Source organism: Thunnus maccoyii, chromosome 11 (genome assembly GCF_910596095.1).
Source record: "Thunnus maccoyii chromosome 11, fThuMac1.1, whole genome shotgun sequence".
NCBI lineage: Eukaryota > Metazoa > Chordata > Actinopteri > Scombriformes > Scombridae > Thunnus > Thunnus maccoyii.
In genome coordinates, this window is record NC_056543.1 from 6,788,980 (window position 1) to 6,804,280 (window position 15,301).

The 15,301-nt window shown below is 41.3% G+C and overlaps 1 protein-coding gene across 10 annotated transcripts in view; it reads left to right on the plus strand.

Annotated features, from left to right (window-relative positions):
* tns1b (tensin 1b) overlaps positions 1-15,301 on the plus strand; it is a 174,445-nt gene that overhangs the window by 19,897 nt on the left and 139,247 nt on the right. The window contains exon 1 of one of the 10 annotated variants that reach the window (XM_042425618.1): positions 13,199-13,375. The exons of the other annotated variants lie outside the window; for them this stretch is intronic. Coding sequence (XP_042281552.1) covers positions 13,295-13,375 — 81 coding nt within the window. The 5' untranslated portion in view covers positions 13,199-13,294. Of the gene's footprint in view, positions 1-13,198; positions 13,376-15,301 lie in introns of those variants that run through there. 10 annotated transcript variants of the gene reach the window in all.

Genomic DNA, 15,301 nt, shown 5'->3' on the forward strand with positions numbered 1-15,301 from the left:
GTCAGAGTTTTGCTTCTATCTCAAGGTCAGTCGTAGGAGGCCGAGTCAAAAGACTACGCAGGTGGTTTTGCCTGTCGTAGGTTATTAAAGTACACGTTTTCTATACTTATCATCACCTCTAAGATTTTGTACCTCATTGTCAGCAGTCATCTCAGTGAGCTAATGAAACCAGTGTGCAGAGGTTTAAAACTTCATCCATCAGAATTAATACTTTGTCACTATTTTTTTTCACATTATCATTGTTTGTTGTTTCAGCATTGAAGGAAATTTCATCTCAGGCTTAAGATCCAACTGCTGAAAAGTGTTTAGAGCCACAGTTGCCAGATCGACCAGTTTATAAAAATCCTTCTCCTGAATGGAAATTTTTATGATGAATGGGCGGGTTTGGAGCACTGTTTGGGTTATTTGGTGTCAGTCACATCTGTTTAGTGCTGAAACTATGAGAAGCTGATCAACAGCACATTAATCAGCAACGATTTCGACAACTAGCTTGTGATTTTTCAAGCAAAAATGCCAAATATTTGATGGTTTCAGCTTCTAAAATGTCTTATATTAGAGTATGCTGAATTATCTTTGGGGTTTTTGTACTGATGGTTCGTGTTTCACTTTCATGTATTGATTTGTCCTTTCCTTTGCGTCCAGTTAGTGGAGATGATATGCTCTTTATGCCATCTTTTATTAACATCCTTGTTTGTGTGTTCGCCTGAGAAAATACGCATTTTATGACACAAGCACATCTCCTCGTCCAGTTGACTGTCTGTGTTTCGACCTCAGACAGAGACAGTCTGTGCTGTGTCCATTTGCCCGTGAGTCTCTCTTTCTATCTCTTTTTTTGTTTTGTCCTCTAATGTGGAAGCGTCACTCTTGGAGGTGTCCGGACAGCTAATTACTTTATGGCTGTGCAGTAACTTTCACACTGATGACTGTTTTACAAGCAACTCATCACTCGAGGCGGGACCACGTCTGTCATTGACTCTTGTGCAACGGCCGGCCTCAGCTTGTTGTCTGTTATGTGACAACAGATGAGAGAACACCAGACTTCTTTAATTAACCTTCATTTAATCCATAGAGACTCCTTTATTGACTGAATGTCTGCAGTCATTAGGAGGGGGATATTTACATGAGAAAATGATTTTAAGCTTAGAGATATTGGATATACAGTTCAGATATACACGTATACTTGTGTTGGGTGTTCCTGCAGTTTTTTGTTTTTTTTGCTAAGTGAAGAAAGACAAAGTCACACTGCACCTTCATAGCTTTTCATCACCTTGGCCTGCATCCTGTTCATTTCTGCCCTGTCTCAACTTTTTATGAGGCAGCTGATGATTGCTTAGAGGCCTTCGGTGTTTGAGGCCAGTTGATAATTGCTGCTCCGAAGGTGAAATGGTCACTGTGGGTACCGGGTGCCTCTGTAGATGATAATTAAAGGTTAAAAAGCTCACCCCTGCCCATTGGAATTTTCTTAATTTACTCCCCCCCCCCTTTCCCACCAACAAGGGTTAAAACTTCTTATCCACCTCTGATCTATTCGTTCCATAGAAGCCATGTCCATCACCCAAAAATGTGTCCCCGTCCATTTCAGGATAATATTGATTGTAAAAATGTGAATTATTGTACTGAATATAATGCTTTTAGTGAATTACTTTTTAAATTTTACATTATGACACATTTTGATGCTTAAAACTGATATCTGCATGAATAATAACACAATGATATGAAGGCAAAAAAGTGTTTTTTGTTTTAGATTTTTACATTGTTCTGTCTTGAGGTACTTTACAGATGAACACTATGGAAGGTTTCACTGTTTCAAAGTGATGCAGAGCTTATCTGCAACTATGGGATAACAGTCAGAATCCTTTAGACACATTTCTTCTGGAAAAACAGTATAGATTTCCAAATTTTACCACCACATGGCATCAGATTCTCAACATTCTTTATCATTTCTCACCAGACGACTTTATTTTAGGTTAAGGCTGCAGTATCACTGTCACGCAGTCACAGAGATTTAAGCCTGAACCCAGAGAGCTTTGTAGTTCTTTGTGCCTCCTTCTGTCCAAAACTGGGATTATAGCTCATCTTAAAACAGGATATTTAAATGTGCTCTTCATCGTGTCGCCAATCTGACTAAAGTTGCCTAAAATGTGCCAAAACTGTTTTCTATCTGCCGACTTAAGACAGAACGGTGTCTCTTTCCAATGTTAAAGATGAAATGAGCTTTTATTTAATTCCCCATGGCTTTTTGCCAAGTGCTTACATTCGCCAAGCTCTCATTCCCAAAAATGGAGGCCTTGGATCAATAGTGGGAGGGGAAGAAGATAATTGCCGCATTAATCACAGCCACTTTGTTGGGGGCAGCAACCCAAAATGTAATATTAAAACAAATGGGTCTCCACTGCAGATGTTTTTATTGGCTATGACTTAACTTCATTTTTAATTCGTTCTGCCTTTGCAGCAGCGACGTCTAGCAGACTCTCAACTGGAAATACTCTCTGGATGTCAATTTGTATTATGGGCTCTTACAGCGGCCGTGTGCATAGAGGGCGAGTATGATGTACTGTATGATGTCATTTCAGCTCAACTAAACCTTGGCACTTTGCTACTGACGGATGAAATACAGCTGAAATAAGGGATAAGATGAGAGCTCAGCACAGTGAGCTGCAGTGTAGCACTAAATAAGTCTTACGTGGACCTGCAGCTAACTGGCACCGCTTGTCGAGATCTAACTTTGGTCAGCTCTTCATTTTTAATATTGACTTGATATTCCAGAGATCTGTATTTGCATTATTTTATTGCTCCAAAGAAATGTCAAAGGTGATGTTAAAATTAGATAACATAACTCCTGGGTAGAGATAAGAGTAGCCTAGACAGTATTAACATTTTTTTTAATTGGTTCTTTCAGAATTACTCTGCAAGTGATTGATGGGTAATATTAAATTAAAGTGATGAATGGATACCACCAGCTGTGACCAAAACATCTCTGTCAGCCCCCTTTAAAACCATGACCGGCCACTTCCCCTTTTTATTCTCCCAGGAACAATATGGCCCTTAACTCCCTAACCTCTTGTCTGGTTTCCTAGAACGGACAACAGACCTGATGTTGCCAGACTGAGACTCGAAACCGGCCCATTGTTTGTCCTGCAGAGAGGCAGGAAGTGCGCATGATATTGTCCCTACACCTCTGGAACGTCTCTGTCTCTTTGCCAGTATTGTGTAATCTGTTTTAACAGAGATGCAGCTGATGTTTTGTAGTGGTTAAGTGTCTTTGAGCAGAATGCCTGCAAAATGATCTGTGGTTGACCGTAACATCTGACCACACCCCGCATGTGTGAATCGATAAAGTATATAGTATTCGTTATATTCTTGCTCTTATTGTTGCAGAAGCACATGGTTGGATTTTGGTAAATGTCCTACAGATGATATTGTTACTTCTCTTTTAGCATTCATAAAAGGAAATTTCCTTTTTAAAACATTTAATTTTGGTGGAATCACTAAAATCTGTAGATTGCTCGCAGAGGGGAAGTAAATTTGTGCAGAGCTTTTGTATAAAGTTCAGCTGTGGCGAATGACTGTATATAAATATGGACGTCATGACAGCTCCCCAAAAGTGGAGCCAAAACATCTTGATCGCCCCCTGGTGGCTGGCTGAAGTATAGGTCATAAGTCCCGCCCCCTCTATGTTAGCGGATGGGACATGAGCCAAACTAAAAAATCAAAGTAGATGTCAAATCATTTTTTCCCAAAGATGGTTTCTGTCATTTTAGGTAGTTCTTATTATGCTGATGTTTGTCCAAAAGCTAATATTTCTGACAAGTTTGTTTTTAATTTGTTATTTGACGGTATAAAAAGGGGGTGTGACATAATTGACAGCTGTGACAGCCGCAGTCAATGTAAGGTAACACTGGTATAGCTACACTATGTGCACATAATGCACATGTGTATATTGTTCATTTGAGAGCAAGAATTATTAATATGTGTGCACAGATGAGCTTATTTTCCTCTATTACACCTGTCAGACTTTGTATTTTCAGTATACAGCTGTGCAACTCTGCATTAGAGTAGACTTAGCTGTAAAGAGTTGGATGAGTAGTCTGGCCATTACAGCATAACTGTTGCACTTTCCAACACCTTGCTGGGATTTTTAGATTTGGAGCAGGTTGTGGAAAAGGTTGATCACAAAAAAAAAAAAAACCAGGAAGCAGCTCAGAATACACTCAAATAGGACATAAGGCTTAATTTGCATTGTTGTCACCAAAAAGTCAGAGGCTTCATTCTTTCATTTCCCCGCAAAGGAAACAAAAAAAGGGATCTTCCTGTGAAGCTACATGGCAGATCTGGAGCAAGGTTACTCTCTTTTTGTTCATTCACCAGATCATAGAGCCAAATGTTCTGGCTCAATCCTCCTTTTGCTATGAACATAATTTAACATTGTAAACCCCCTCTAATAATTTTGCAGTTTCAGTTTTGTCTTTGTTATTTTAATCCAGGCTCTTCTTGATCTTTCTTGCTTTTAAAAATATCAGTTTTTTGTTCTCTTCTTTAATGCTGAGGTAGTTTTCAATGTTAGAACAATTTATTTAATTAGGCTTCCAATTTGATCCAATAAGGTAAAATAAACATGCAGTTCAATAGCTGTCTCCAGTCACTGATGCGTTCCTGAGGCTCAATACTAGTTAATTACTCAGAATGCATACAGGGTCAGAGGTCATTTATGATTGGTCTGGGACTGCCAATCTTCATTAGGGCCTCGCTGACAGCTACACATGTGACAGCATGCTCCACTGAGTAACACGTTCACTTTTTTTACTCTTCTCTGTTTTGCTTTCATACAGTCTTTGTTCATTCACTCACCTTGTCTCCCTTTTGCAAATCTTTTTGTCTGATCCTTTGGCATAAAATTGGCAGTAATCATATCATCTGCTGGAAAGAACCTGCATCATAATTAGTATTTACAGTTTTCATTTTAATCACTGGGAATTTACTGTTTCTCCACACAACACATCTTATATATATTGTTCTTTTTCTGCTCCCTCCAATCCATCCCCCCTTTTCTACATTAAATTGCGCACCCTCCTCCTTTTCCCATCACTATAAGTGCCTCCGTCTTTACCAGACGGCTCTGCCCGACCCACCCCGCCTCCACCCACTTCTGTCTTCCCTTCTCCTAATCTTTTTCCCTTTGAATGGAAGAACCTGCAGCATCCAGAGACAGAGATGGAGAATTAGAGGGATGCTGTGAGGATGCGAGGCAAGAGAGGGAAGGATGCATTTAGGATTTAGGAACTCCACTTTAAGGGAACTTGAAGGTACTGAAACCAAAGAAAAATGAACCATTTTTTGGATTAGATCAATAACCATAACGGGATTCTCTCCAGGACTAACTACTAGGGTCTTTGCAAGTCTGGGCATTTCTTTTGAACAACAAGATACAGAGGGAGGGAACACGAGGAGTAAGGAGCAGCAGTGGTGATACAGTAGAGGACGTGAGGAGGTTTACAGAAGAGGATGGGTGGACTAGGCTGGTGTCTCGCCACAGTCTTCAGTTGGGCAAAATTTTTCTTCTTTTGCATCTTCCCATTTTGGAAACAGAGGAGAAGCAAAGACAAGGTACAGTTTTCTTTGTAGATGTAACTTGATTAATTGGAGGTTTTTAGGTTTTGAAGTTGCTGTCAGTGACTTTGCCAGATTTTTCTGTTTGTAATTAAAAAAAAAAAAAAAAATCAAATGCTGCTTTTTGTGAGGAACATGTCACATATAGCTGCTGCAGTTGTGACAAATTAGAATATTTTTAACCATGCTAGCAGCGTGAGGGTCAATGTCAATCTGTCAGTTGCTCCACCAGATTTGGTCCAGACTGAAATATCTCAACAACTGTTTGATGGATTGCCATGAAATTTGGTACAGTTATTAATAGCGCCCAGAGGAAGATTCATACTGACTTTGGCAATCCCCTGACTCTTCTTCTTGCACCATAATGAGGTTGACATTTGTGGATTTTATTTTGGATAGAGTCTTGTGAAATTTGTTACTGACATTCATGTCCCCCATCTGATGGATCAAAATAACTTTCATGGTCTCTTAACTTTTGATCTAGCGCCATCATCAGGTCAAAATGATCATTTGCTCAATATTTTTAAGTTACCAAATACCTGCAAAACTAATGTTCTTCCCATCAGCCTCTGGTTTACTTTGTGTTTAGTGCTAATCAAGAAATGTTAGCATGCTAGCATGCTAAACTAAGATGGTGAACATGATATACCTGCTAAACAACCAAATGTCATTGCGAGCATGTTAGCATGCTAATGTTGGTATTTATCACCACTTTACCTGACAGAGCAGTTTCAAAAAATGTGTTTGTTTTCTCACATTATTGATCATTAACTAATTTCTGCAACAATTCCAGTGTAGTTTCAAGTACTCTTTGTAGCATACGCATTGCACTATTCAATTAGATCAACAAAAGCATTGTAACCTAATGATTTATAGCAGCTGAGGCCGGATGTGTGAAGCATTGTGATAATGATCTTTTGCGTGACCCCATCTCCAAATATCCCACATCTGTTCCATCTGCAGTTGCCAAAAGCATTGTGGATGTAAATGACAATGGAAATAAATTTAATACTTGTATGATGGCCCGTGCCAGTGGCGGACCTGACATGAGCACAGAGGACGGAGACAAGCTGGAGAGATAAGCACAATAGGACGCACACACATGGACACACAACCGCAGACTTACCAGGATATTGCCAGTTTGACTTGGGCCCTGAGTCTGATGGCTGGTCTGTGCTGATGAACAGAGCCATTAATCTTGTAAATGCAGCCACTGCACAGCCTCTTGCACACATCCACTCACATACACACACCCCAATATGCACACAGTATTCCACTTAACATGTGCACGCACGAAACTCACCTTTAATTAAAGCAGTTACTGTTTTTAGCCAATGGTTGGTGGGCTGACCACAGACACATTTGGGCTCTTAAGCATGTCCCTTCGTCCTCTGGTGTTGTGCATTTTCCTCCACTGGCATTTTGATGGTTGCCATGAGATGAGGTGAATAAGCACTTTACCTTCAGCTGCCCTCAGTGCTGGTCACTTTGAGTGGTTGTTTAGTGAGCGGCGGTGGCTTATCAGGGCTGTGTGGTGGTGCAGTGAGAAGGATAAGCACCTGTTTTGCTGAAGCAAATGTCCTTGAGACAGATTCTGAATCCCTGCCAGCTCCTGGGATGCAGTTTCATTGTTGACCCTGTGCTCTGACCTTTCAGTTTAAGTTGACCAAAAAATAATGCTTTCCCAATAAAGTTTCACATTATTCCCAAAATTTTCCAGGACTTGTGTATTGTATTCTTAAACCTGCAATAACTGATTATATAACACCTCTAGAATTCACTCTCCTTTTAGCTCTAGCTTTGGTCTCCACCAGCTCCTGAGGGAAGTATCTGTCTCTTTAGCTGCTAAATGCTTCACTGTGTTCACCAGCTAATCACTACCTTTGTCAATTTGCTGTTTGGTTCTGAGCCTGTAACATACAGTGGGTTTTATAGCCTTTTCATTAAAAACAGCTGCCTGCTGCGGCTGAAGACAACACAAAGTTGCGAGCTGTAAAACCAAAACAATGAGCTGAAAGAAGCTAAAATGAGGGAGAGTGATAGTTCTTTGTGGGATCATGAGGGACAGCTGTCACATACAGTCCAAATATTTTTCAATATAAAAATACTGATTAGAGCAGCTTTGTATTTGATGAATGCATTGTCCAGGTTCTTAGAATTTACCAGAAGCCTTTTGTTGTGGTCAAAAACCTTAGTTTTTTCAACCTTAGTTACTGATTGCAGTCACAATATATATTTTGGCCACTTCATACATTGATGTAGTTTAAGTTTTTACAATCATGATACATTATACACTTGTTTTTAAACAATGTCACATTTCTTTTTCACATTTCAGGCCATTTACCTCCCGCTTTGTTGGGTATTGTGTTGTATAGCACATTTGTGTATCACGCACCATTTAGAAAGCTGCTGAGAGATTGTGTTAAAATGTCAAAGCCACAGGATGTGAACGCCCTGCACACTGCAGCGAGAGTAATTCAACAAAGTACTGTGCTACACTGTACTGTATTTATGTGACGTTCTGTTTATTTTGGTGTATTTATAATTTTTCTGTGTGTGTGAGGATTTTTATATGGGCTTTTTTTTATGCACTTTCTCAAAGAACAATCCTCATACATTTGACTTTCTTGGCATAAAAAGCATGACGTAAATAAACAGAGGAAGGAGTTGGCATAAATAGTCACAGCCAACATGTTTTTTACAGACACAGAAACCAGTTGGGTCGACAGAATATCAAAGTTCTTAACGGGGAACTCCGAGGAAATATATATCATGTAGTGCCACACATGCTAGTTTGATTGCAAGTTGATCTGTGGAACGTACTGTTCAGAAACACTCCTGGCACATGTGTGAATGATACAGATCCCACAAATCATCACTTTCATGTTTCCTAATGACAATTCTTCAAAGCCCCCCCCCCCCCCCCCCCCCCCCCCCCCCCCCCTTCCAAAAAAAACCCCCAAAAGGCTTCACACCATGTGAGAATTATCGTTGTTGTTTCCACGGGTCAGTGTGTTCTGGTACTGAGCGGATGATCCCTCCTCTCCTCTCGGTGTTGCGCAGCAGAGAGAACAGGGGGAAAACGTGCTCTCACATGTGAGTGTTCTGCAAAAGGGAGGGCAAGGGAGGGTCTGTATTGTTTTCAACAGATGGGAGACACGGGGGTGGGAAAGGGTGTGTGCATGTCTGTGTGTGTTGGGGGGCCTGCTGGAGTGTGTTCTTCCTCTGTCTGTCAACAAGTGAACTCCCCCCCTCATGGCGGCTTCTAGGATGTCAGCCAAGATGACAGAACACACCCCTTTGCTGTTTACACATTCACTTTCCCCTTATCTATCTGTGTTTATCTGCTATCTATCTATCGGCTTAGCTATTTGCGACACATTTTATCTGTTTATCTGTATATATATTACATTTCTCTCCTCCTCTTTTGATTTTTTGACAAACTGTCTCACTTGCTTTGTTTTTCTTTTGCATGCAATTATTATTATTTTTGCCTTTAATACTGAATCAATTGTAACTGGCTGCCCAGCTTTGATCTCTCCCAGCTTTTGTTGACCCATCTTTGCTCGGTTCAAGGACAGTGACCTGATACTGGTTAATCTTCTTAATTGTGTGAGTGCCTCGCTGTCCCCTCTTGGCTCTGGTTTACAAAAGAAGGCAGAAATGGTCAAGGTTAAAGAGGTAATAAAACAAATCCTGTGAGTGAGCTGATTAGCCTTGGAAATATGCCCACAATGCCTTTGCTACATTACAAGCTCCCTCACACACACACACAAACACACACATGCACTCCCTCATCCTCTGCAGTCCCTCTTATTAACATATTTAATAACTCTGAGCAAAAGTCTGTATGATTGTAAATGTGGAGGCAGTGTGACCGTTGACCACCAGTGGGTGCTGCGGCTGTACTTGGTTGATTTATTGGCCTTTATTGTGCCAAAAATGACTTTTATGACAGGATTATTGTGTCTGTGGAGTCATGATATCAAACCATGATCCAGTTTTTAATGATCTCACACTGCTCTATGCTATTGTTTTCATGACATTCTCTATTTTAACACTTGTTTCTCGTCCAGGAGTCCCCAGAAAAACTGTAGCTGCTCTCACTGTGTCTCTCAAAGACTCACAACACTATAAAACACTCCTTCAAATATATTCTTCTTTATTACATATTAGAATCATAAGAGCACAACGTTTCAAGCCCAGATTGGCTCTTTGTCAGGAAAAAGAGCAAAAATAAAACTGCAACAATTTTGTAAGACTGAGCATAAGATATTTTGTCTTCTTTTCCCTTTTCCAGGGTGATTTAGATAACATGTTCCCAAGAAGTGACTCATTCTGATTAGCTTCAGTTTCATTTTGATCATTTCCAAGTTGTTTTTTTAATTTTTTTTTTGCGATTGCGTTTATGCATCTGTGCATGACTTTATATCTTGATATTTTGTTCAGTGATTTTGTGTATCTCTACAACTTATATAATGTATATAATAATGATATTTTCAATATATTGATTTAGTGTTTTGTATAAAATGTTGGGTTTATTATATCTGGCTTGAAGATGTGCTATAACTGAGGTTGTAGCCACGACTTTAGGAGGGACACACATGAGACGATATGATGCCTCTGTACCTAACGGAGAGCCAGTCTGGGCTTGAAACATTGTACTCTTTTAGATATCTAGTAAAGAAGAACATTTTTAAGGAAGCATTTTATTATGTTGCATGTAAATCCATTACATTCTTTTTACAAATTTAGCCAAAACTTGATATCATTCCTCTCATTCTTTCTTTGTCGGCCGTGCAGCAAATCCTGATGTTATATATAGAAGATATTCTAATATCAGAAATAAATAATGCATCATACACAGTCTGTCACACTAGAGTGTGCTGGAAGGAACTGGGAGATGCCTTTTATGCAACAGAAGAACATAGTGTGCAAAGTTTTTATTTGAGTACCACTAAGCTCTGCTGGACAACACTCAAATGCACAGTCATTCGGTGACTTAGTGCACCGAAATAGCACCGAGCAGTTGTATACACTTCCCTGTGTGAAGTGAAATATCAATTATTCAAATAAAGTTACATTTTAAGACATTGTAAAGCTGCTATACTCAATTGTTTGCTTTGCTTGACAAACCCACAGAGAATTATCAGCCTGTTTTAGCGTCTTCAGCGTCGATTGAGCAATTAATGCTGTAACAGTTGATCAATATGCTAAGATTTGCTTCTTTTTCTTAATTCCATAACATTGGGGGGGGTTGCCTGCTGGTCCCACTGTGGATTTCACTCAGCAGTTTCTCAATTTCTCAGACAAACATCTCGCTTGATGTGTGTGTGTCTGTTGTGTCTGTGTCTGTCTGTTGGTTCGAGGGGGATTAGGTTTAAATGTTTTCTCTCTATCATTGTCTCCTTTAGTGAATTTGCTTCTGTAAGGGTGGCCTGCAGGAAATACCAGGGGATTAATCCTCTGTGCCACAGGGTGAGTGTGTTTGTATGTTTCTCTGTGTGTGTGGGTGGGTTTGTGTATTTGTATAGTGTGTGAGAAAGATGTGCATGTGTGTGTGTGAGAGAGAGAGAGAGAGAGAGAGAGAGAATGGGGGAGAAATAGGTGGTTATTGGTGGATGTTTATGCATGTGGCGAGTTTGATAGTTTAAATTAGGTGTGTTTATGTTTTAGGGAAGCAGTGGGCCTGGACACTTATTTGAGAGAATCTTTGTGTGTATTTTACAAAATTACGGGTCCATGAGTGTTTACAGGTGCGTGTGGCCCACCACTGGGTAACATTTGTGTGGCAGTTTGCAGTACTTGCTTATATGGAATACCCGCACAAGGGGATAAAGAGTCACGCATGGGGCTAACACGGTCATTGATGAGCAGTGAGGACTTACTGAAGCAGCTTTTGCTTCCTGGCCCCTCTGTGTGTTTTCTAAGATGTAAAGGGTGAAGACGGGGGGTGGGCTACTTTTATTTTTCTCTTTGAGGAATAAAGAATGTGTGAATGAAAATGGTAAAGGTCTGCAGAGATAAGTCTAGTGATATTCTATATTTTTCATATTGGCAACAAATCTCATAACAAGACCAAAATGAACATTAAATTGATCTTATCAACAAGTATTGTTTGTATCCAAAGTCTCATATATCTTATATGTACCATAGAGCTCTATCGTTGTCTAAAAACTATTAAAAACACATCCCTGGGTGACATGTTCCTTCATTACCATGAACACACACACACTCTACTTTATTTATACTCATTTCCACGTACACCATCCTGCTTCCAGAAATACTCACCAGCGAGCACCGAACATGCAGCTGAAAATAAATCCACTACTTGCTTCTGTATGAGTAATGTTTGCTAAAAAACTACAACACCCAGCTGTTTAAGAAAATTACTGAATCTATATATTTGTGACCAGTGTTCAATAATGTGTGTGTCTTTAGCAGGAATAAATGGGTTTGAGACTGAGAGACATTGTAGGGAAGTGGAAAAAGCGAAAAACTGACTAGTCCATTTGTTGGCTTTGGTGTTGTCATGGGATTGTTGACAACAATAAAAATATTGACTAATGCCAGCGTTATCTCTTACGTATAAGACTGAGGAGAGATTAAGACATTATTATCACAAAACTTTGACTTATTCCCTATTTTGGAATCTGATGTTCTCACAATTAATTTCATGGATTACACACACATATGGTATGTCTTTTGATTTATTACCTACAAATTTTAGAGGCACTCTGTGACACCTTTGCTACCTAAAACCCTGAACCCCCAACTCATGAAAGCTCATCATCATCTACTGCAGATTTTACAGGTGGCTGCAGCTTATAATGCTGAGTAAAGAACTTTACAAAAAATGTCAGACAGTGGGTGTCATAAGTAGGAATCACGTACACAGATTTGAGTCAGGACTGACAAACTAAATAGCACGTGTCTTTTCAATTTTCCAAATTGATTGGCCGAAGCATTTTCCAGTGTCAGGAGAAATGCCAGACATTCATCATGAGAGTGAATATGAGGGAGACAGACTTTATGAAATATTACACAGGAAAACCTTGCAAGAGGGAGATGGAAGGAGGGGGAGGTGAAGTGCGATGGATGCTGAGAGGGGGGGGGGGGGGGGGGGGGTGCACGCACAGGGAGGGGGGAGGGATCAAGGAATGAATGAAATTAAAAGGGGTGAGACTTAGAGGGGTAAAGACGGGGGGGAGGGAGGAGGAGGGGAGGGTGGGATGGGATGAGAGAGAGAGGAGGGGCAGGAGAGATGGATAATAAGTGGAGTACCCCCACCCCCTTTGCTCCCGTGGAGAGGTGGGGGCTGCCTGACCCCCCCCCACCCACCCTCCAACCCTCCACCCACCCACCCCTCCATCCCGCCACCCCTCAAAAAAAAAAAAAAAAAGCTTTGTGAAACTTTCCCCCGGCAGAGGGTAAGAGAGGCAGAGTGAGCCGAGAGGAGAGGCAGTCAGGATCCAATTAGAGGAGAGAGACAGAGGAGGAGAAAGCAAGTCAGACAGTGAGAAAGAGGGAGAACGCAGGATCCCCGACGTGAAAGAGAGAGTGTGTGCTCTGGTGCATCCAGGATAGTCATGGCTTTGCAGCGTTGGCCAACTCTTCTCCTGGCTGGATTAGACTTAAGGAAGCCCTCTGGTCTGTAGCAGTTGCAGCATCACTCCTGTCCGTCACCATGCCGTCTGTCTCCCTCAGCCTGCCAACAGCTCTGGCTGGCCCCGCACGCACCTGGGTCTGTCTGTCCTGCATGTTCTGGGTGAGATAACTTTTCAACTGGAATTTTTCTAATCAGGATCATGAGTTATTTGTAACTGTCAGCACGGGATATCAGAACTCTACGCGTAACTAGAAGATGTGAAGATGTGATTGGCGGTTTGCAAATTTAATAACTTTGCGGACCTCAATTGCACAATATATGCCATAGTGGGAAACATGAGTGTGTAAGTAGTTCATAAGTGAATTGAGGGATGAGGTAACAATCAGCTTGATGATGCAATAAGCCAAAATGCCTTTGTTGTTGTGATTTTGCACCAGATTAATCGAGAGGTGATACTTCAGACCGGTGCCATTGAGAAACCCTGATCAGATCAAGCTGGTCAGGAAATCTATTGGGTGGTCTGCTTGTCGGGGGTTGGGTGGAGGGTTGGGACCTCGGCCGCGGGGGGCCTTGGCAAGGTGACACATGTGAATGAGGGAGATATTATGAAAGAGAACGGGAGGGTGTTTGAACATGAGACAAACTGAGCGTTGTTTTCCCCCTTGAGAAACACATTTTTCTCCACGGCTCCACGTCCACACTAAAAACTTGTCTGCTCTGACACCGAGTTGGATTTAATGGGACTTCTGCTCTTTTCCCCCTTAGTCTTTCTTTCTCACTCTTTCCCCACTCCCTTTGCTCCCTGTGTCCCGCTCTGTCTCGCTCTAGGTGGTTGGGACACACAGCTATTTTTGCTTTCTCTTGTATAATTCAATCTGCTGCGCATTCCCGCTCACAGTAAGGGGTTGTTTGTGCACTTGTGTGCCCTCTAAGCTGTGATGTGGTCAGCGAAGAACTGTGTTTGTGCGTGTGTGTGAGTGTGTGTGTGTGTGCGTGTCCATGCTAAAAGCATTGTGACCGCGGTCTCGACATTTGTCTTAAAACACTGTGAGTGCTTTTCCTAATTTGTGATGATATGAAAGAACATTCCTGGCTCAAATATACAACATTGCATGCTGCTCTCCTCTTTTTTCAGCTGAATAGAGGATGAAAGAGGAGAGCGGTTGAATAGACTATTGAGATCCATCCTTCCCCATTCTGCAGTGGTCCTTTGGGACATGACTGCACACCACTGGCAGAGCTGGAGTTCTTGGCGAGGAGACTGGATAATCTTACAGAGCTCTTCATCAGTTAATTACCATTCTTTCTTTTGAGGAGCGGGAGGCGAGGTGAAAGGGGGGTCGTAAAAGAATCTCAAAGCCCCCCAGCTAAGCTCTGGGTCACTGATTGACTGCATCAGAGCACTGTATGACAAAGTGAGCTCACTTAAGGGGGCGGGGTTCAATCTGAGCCCCTGCGTTAATAGCAGGTCTTTGTTTGGCCCTAAAACATCCTTAATTTGGGCAAACCTTATTCTAACATATTGGGGTTAGGAGATAGGGTTAACCTTCTCTGAGAGTGTCCTTTCCAATATGTATTGATCAGAAAACCAAAAGACCTGCCAAGAGCACTAAAGATCAGAAAGTTTTAAAATGATGAAATGCCAAGATTGTGGAGGGTTTTAGGCATAGATTACTGGCAATTCTCCTTCCCGTTGTCATTTTTTCTGTGCGTCCCTCTCAGGTTTGCATAGTATGGACATAAACATACTCCTTGGGCAGCTGGGAAAGTGAGTACAGCTGCAAAAGCTGTTATGAAGTGATGAAGAGGTAGGAAAGACAGATAGAGAGAGGGAGAATGAGCATGTGAGAGTGAGTGAGTAAGTACAGATGCAGGAAACAGACTATCTTCACGATCTAGACAAGGTCTATTCCTTCGCCTGGCCTCTGAAGGGGAAGGTTGGCTCTTTTTGGTCCCGGATAAAGGAGAGACTTTTCCAGTATAGAAACGGAAACAAAAATGCTCAGGAAAATATAGGAAGAGACAGGAACAACTTGAAGGACAAAGGAAATGAACAGAAGATGCTCCGGGCAAAGACGGAGGGCA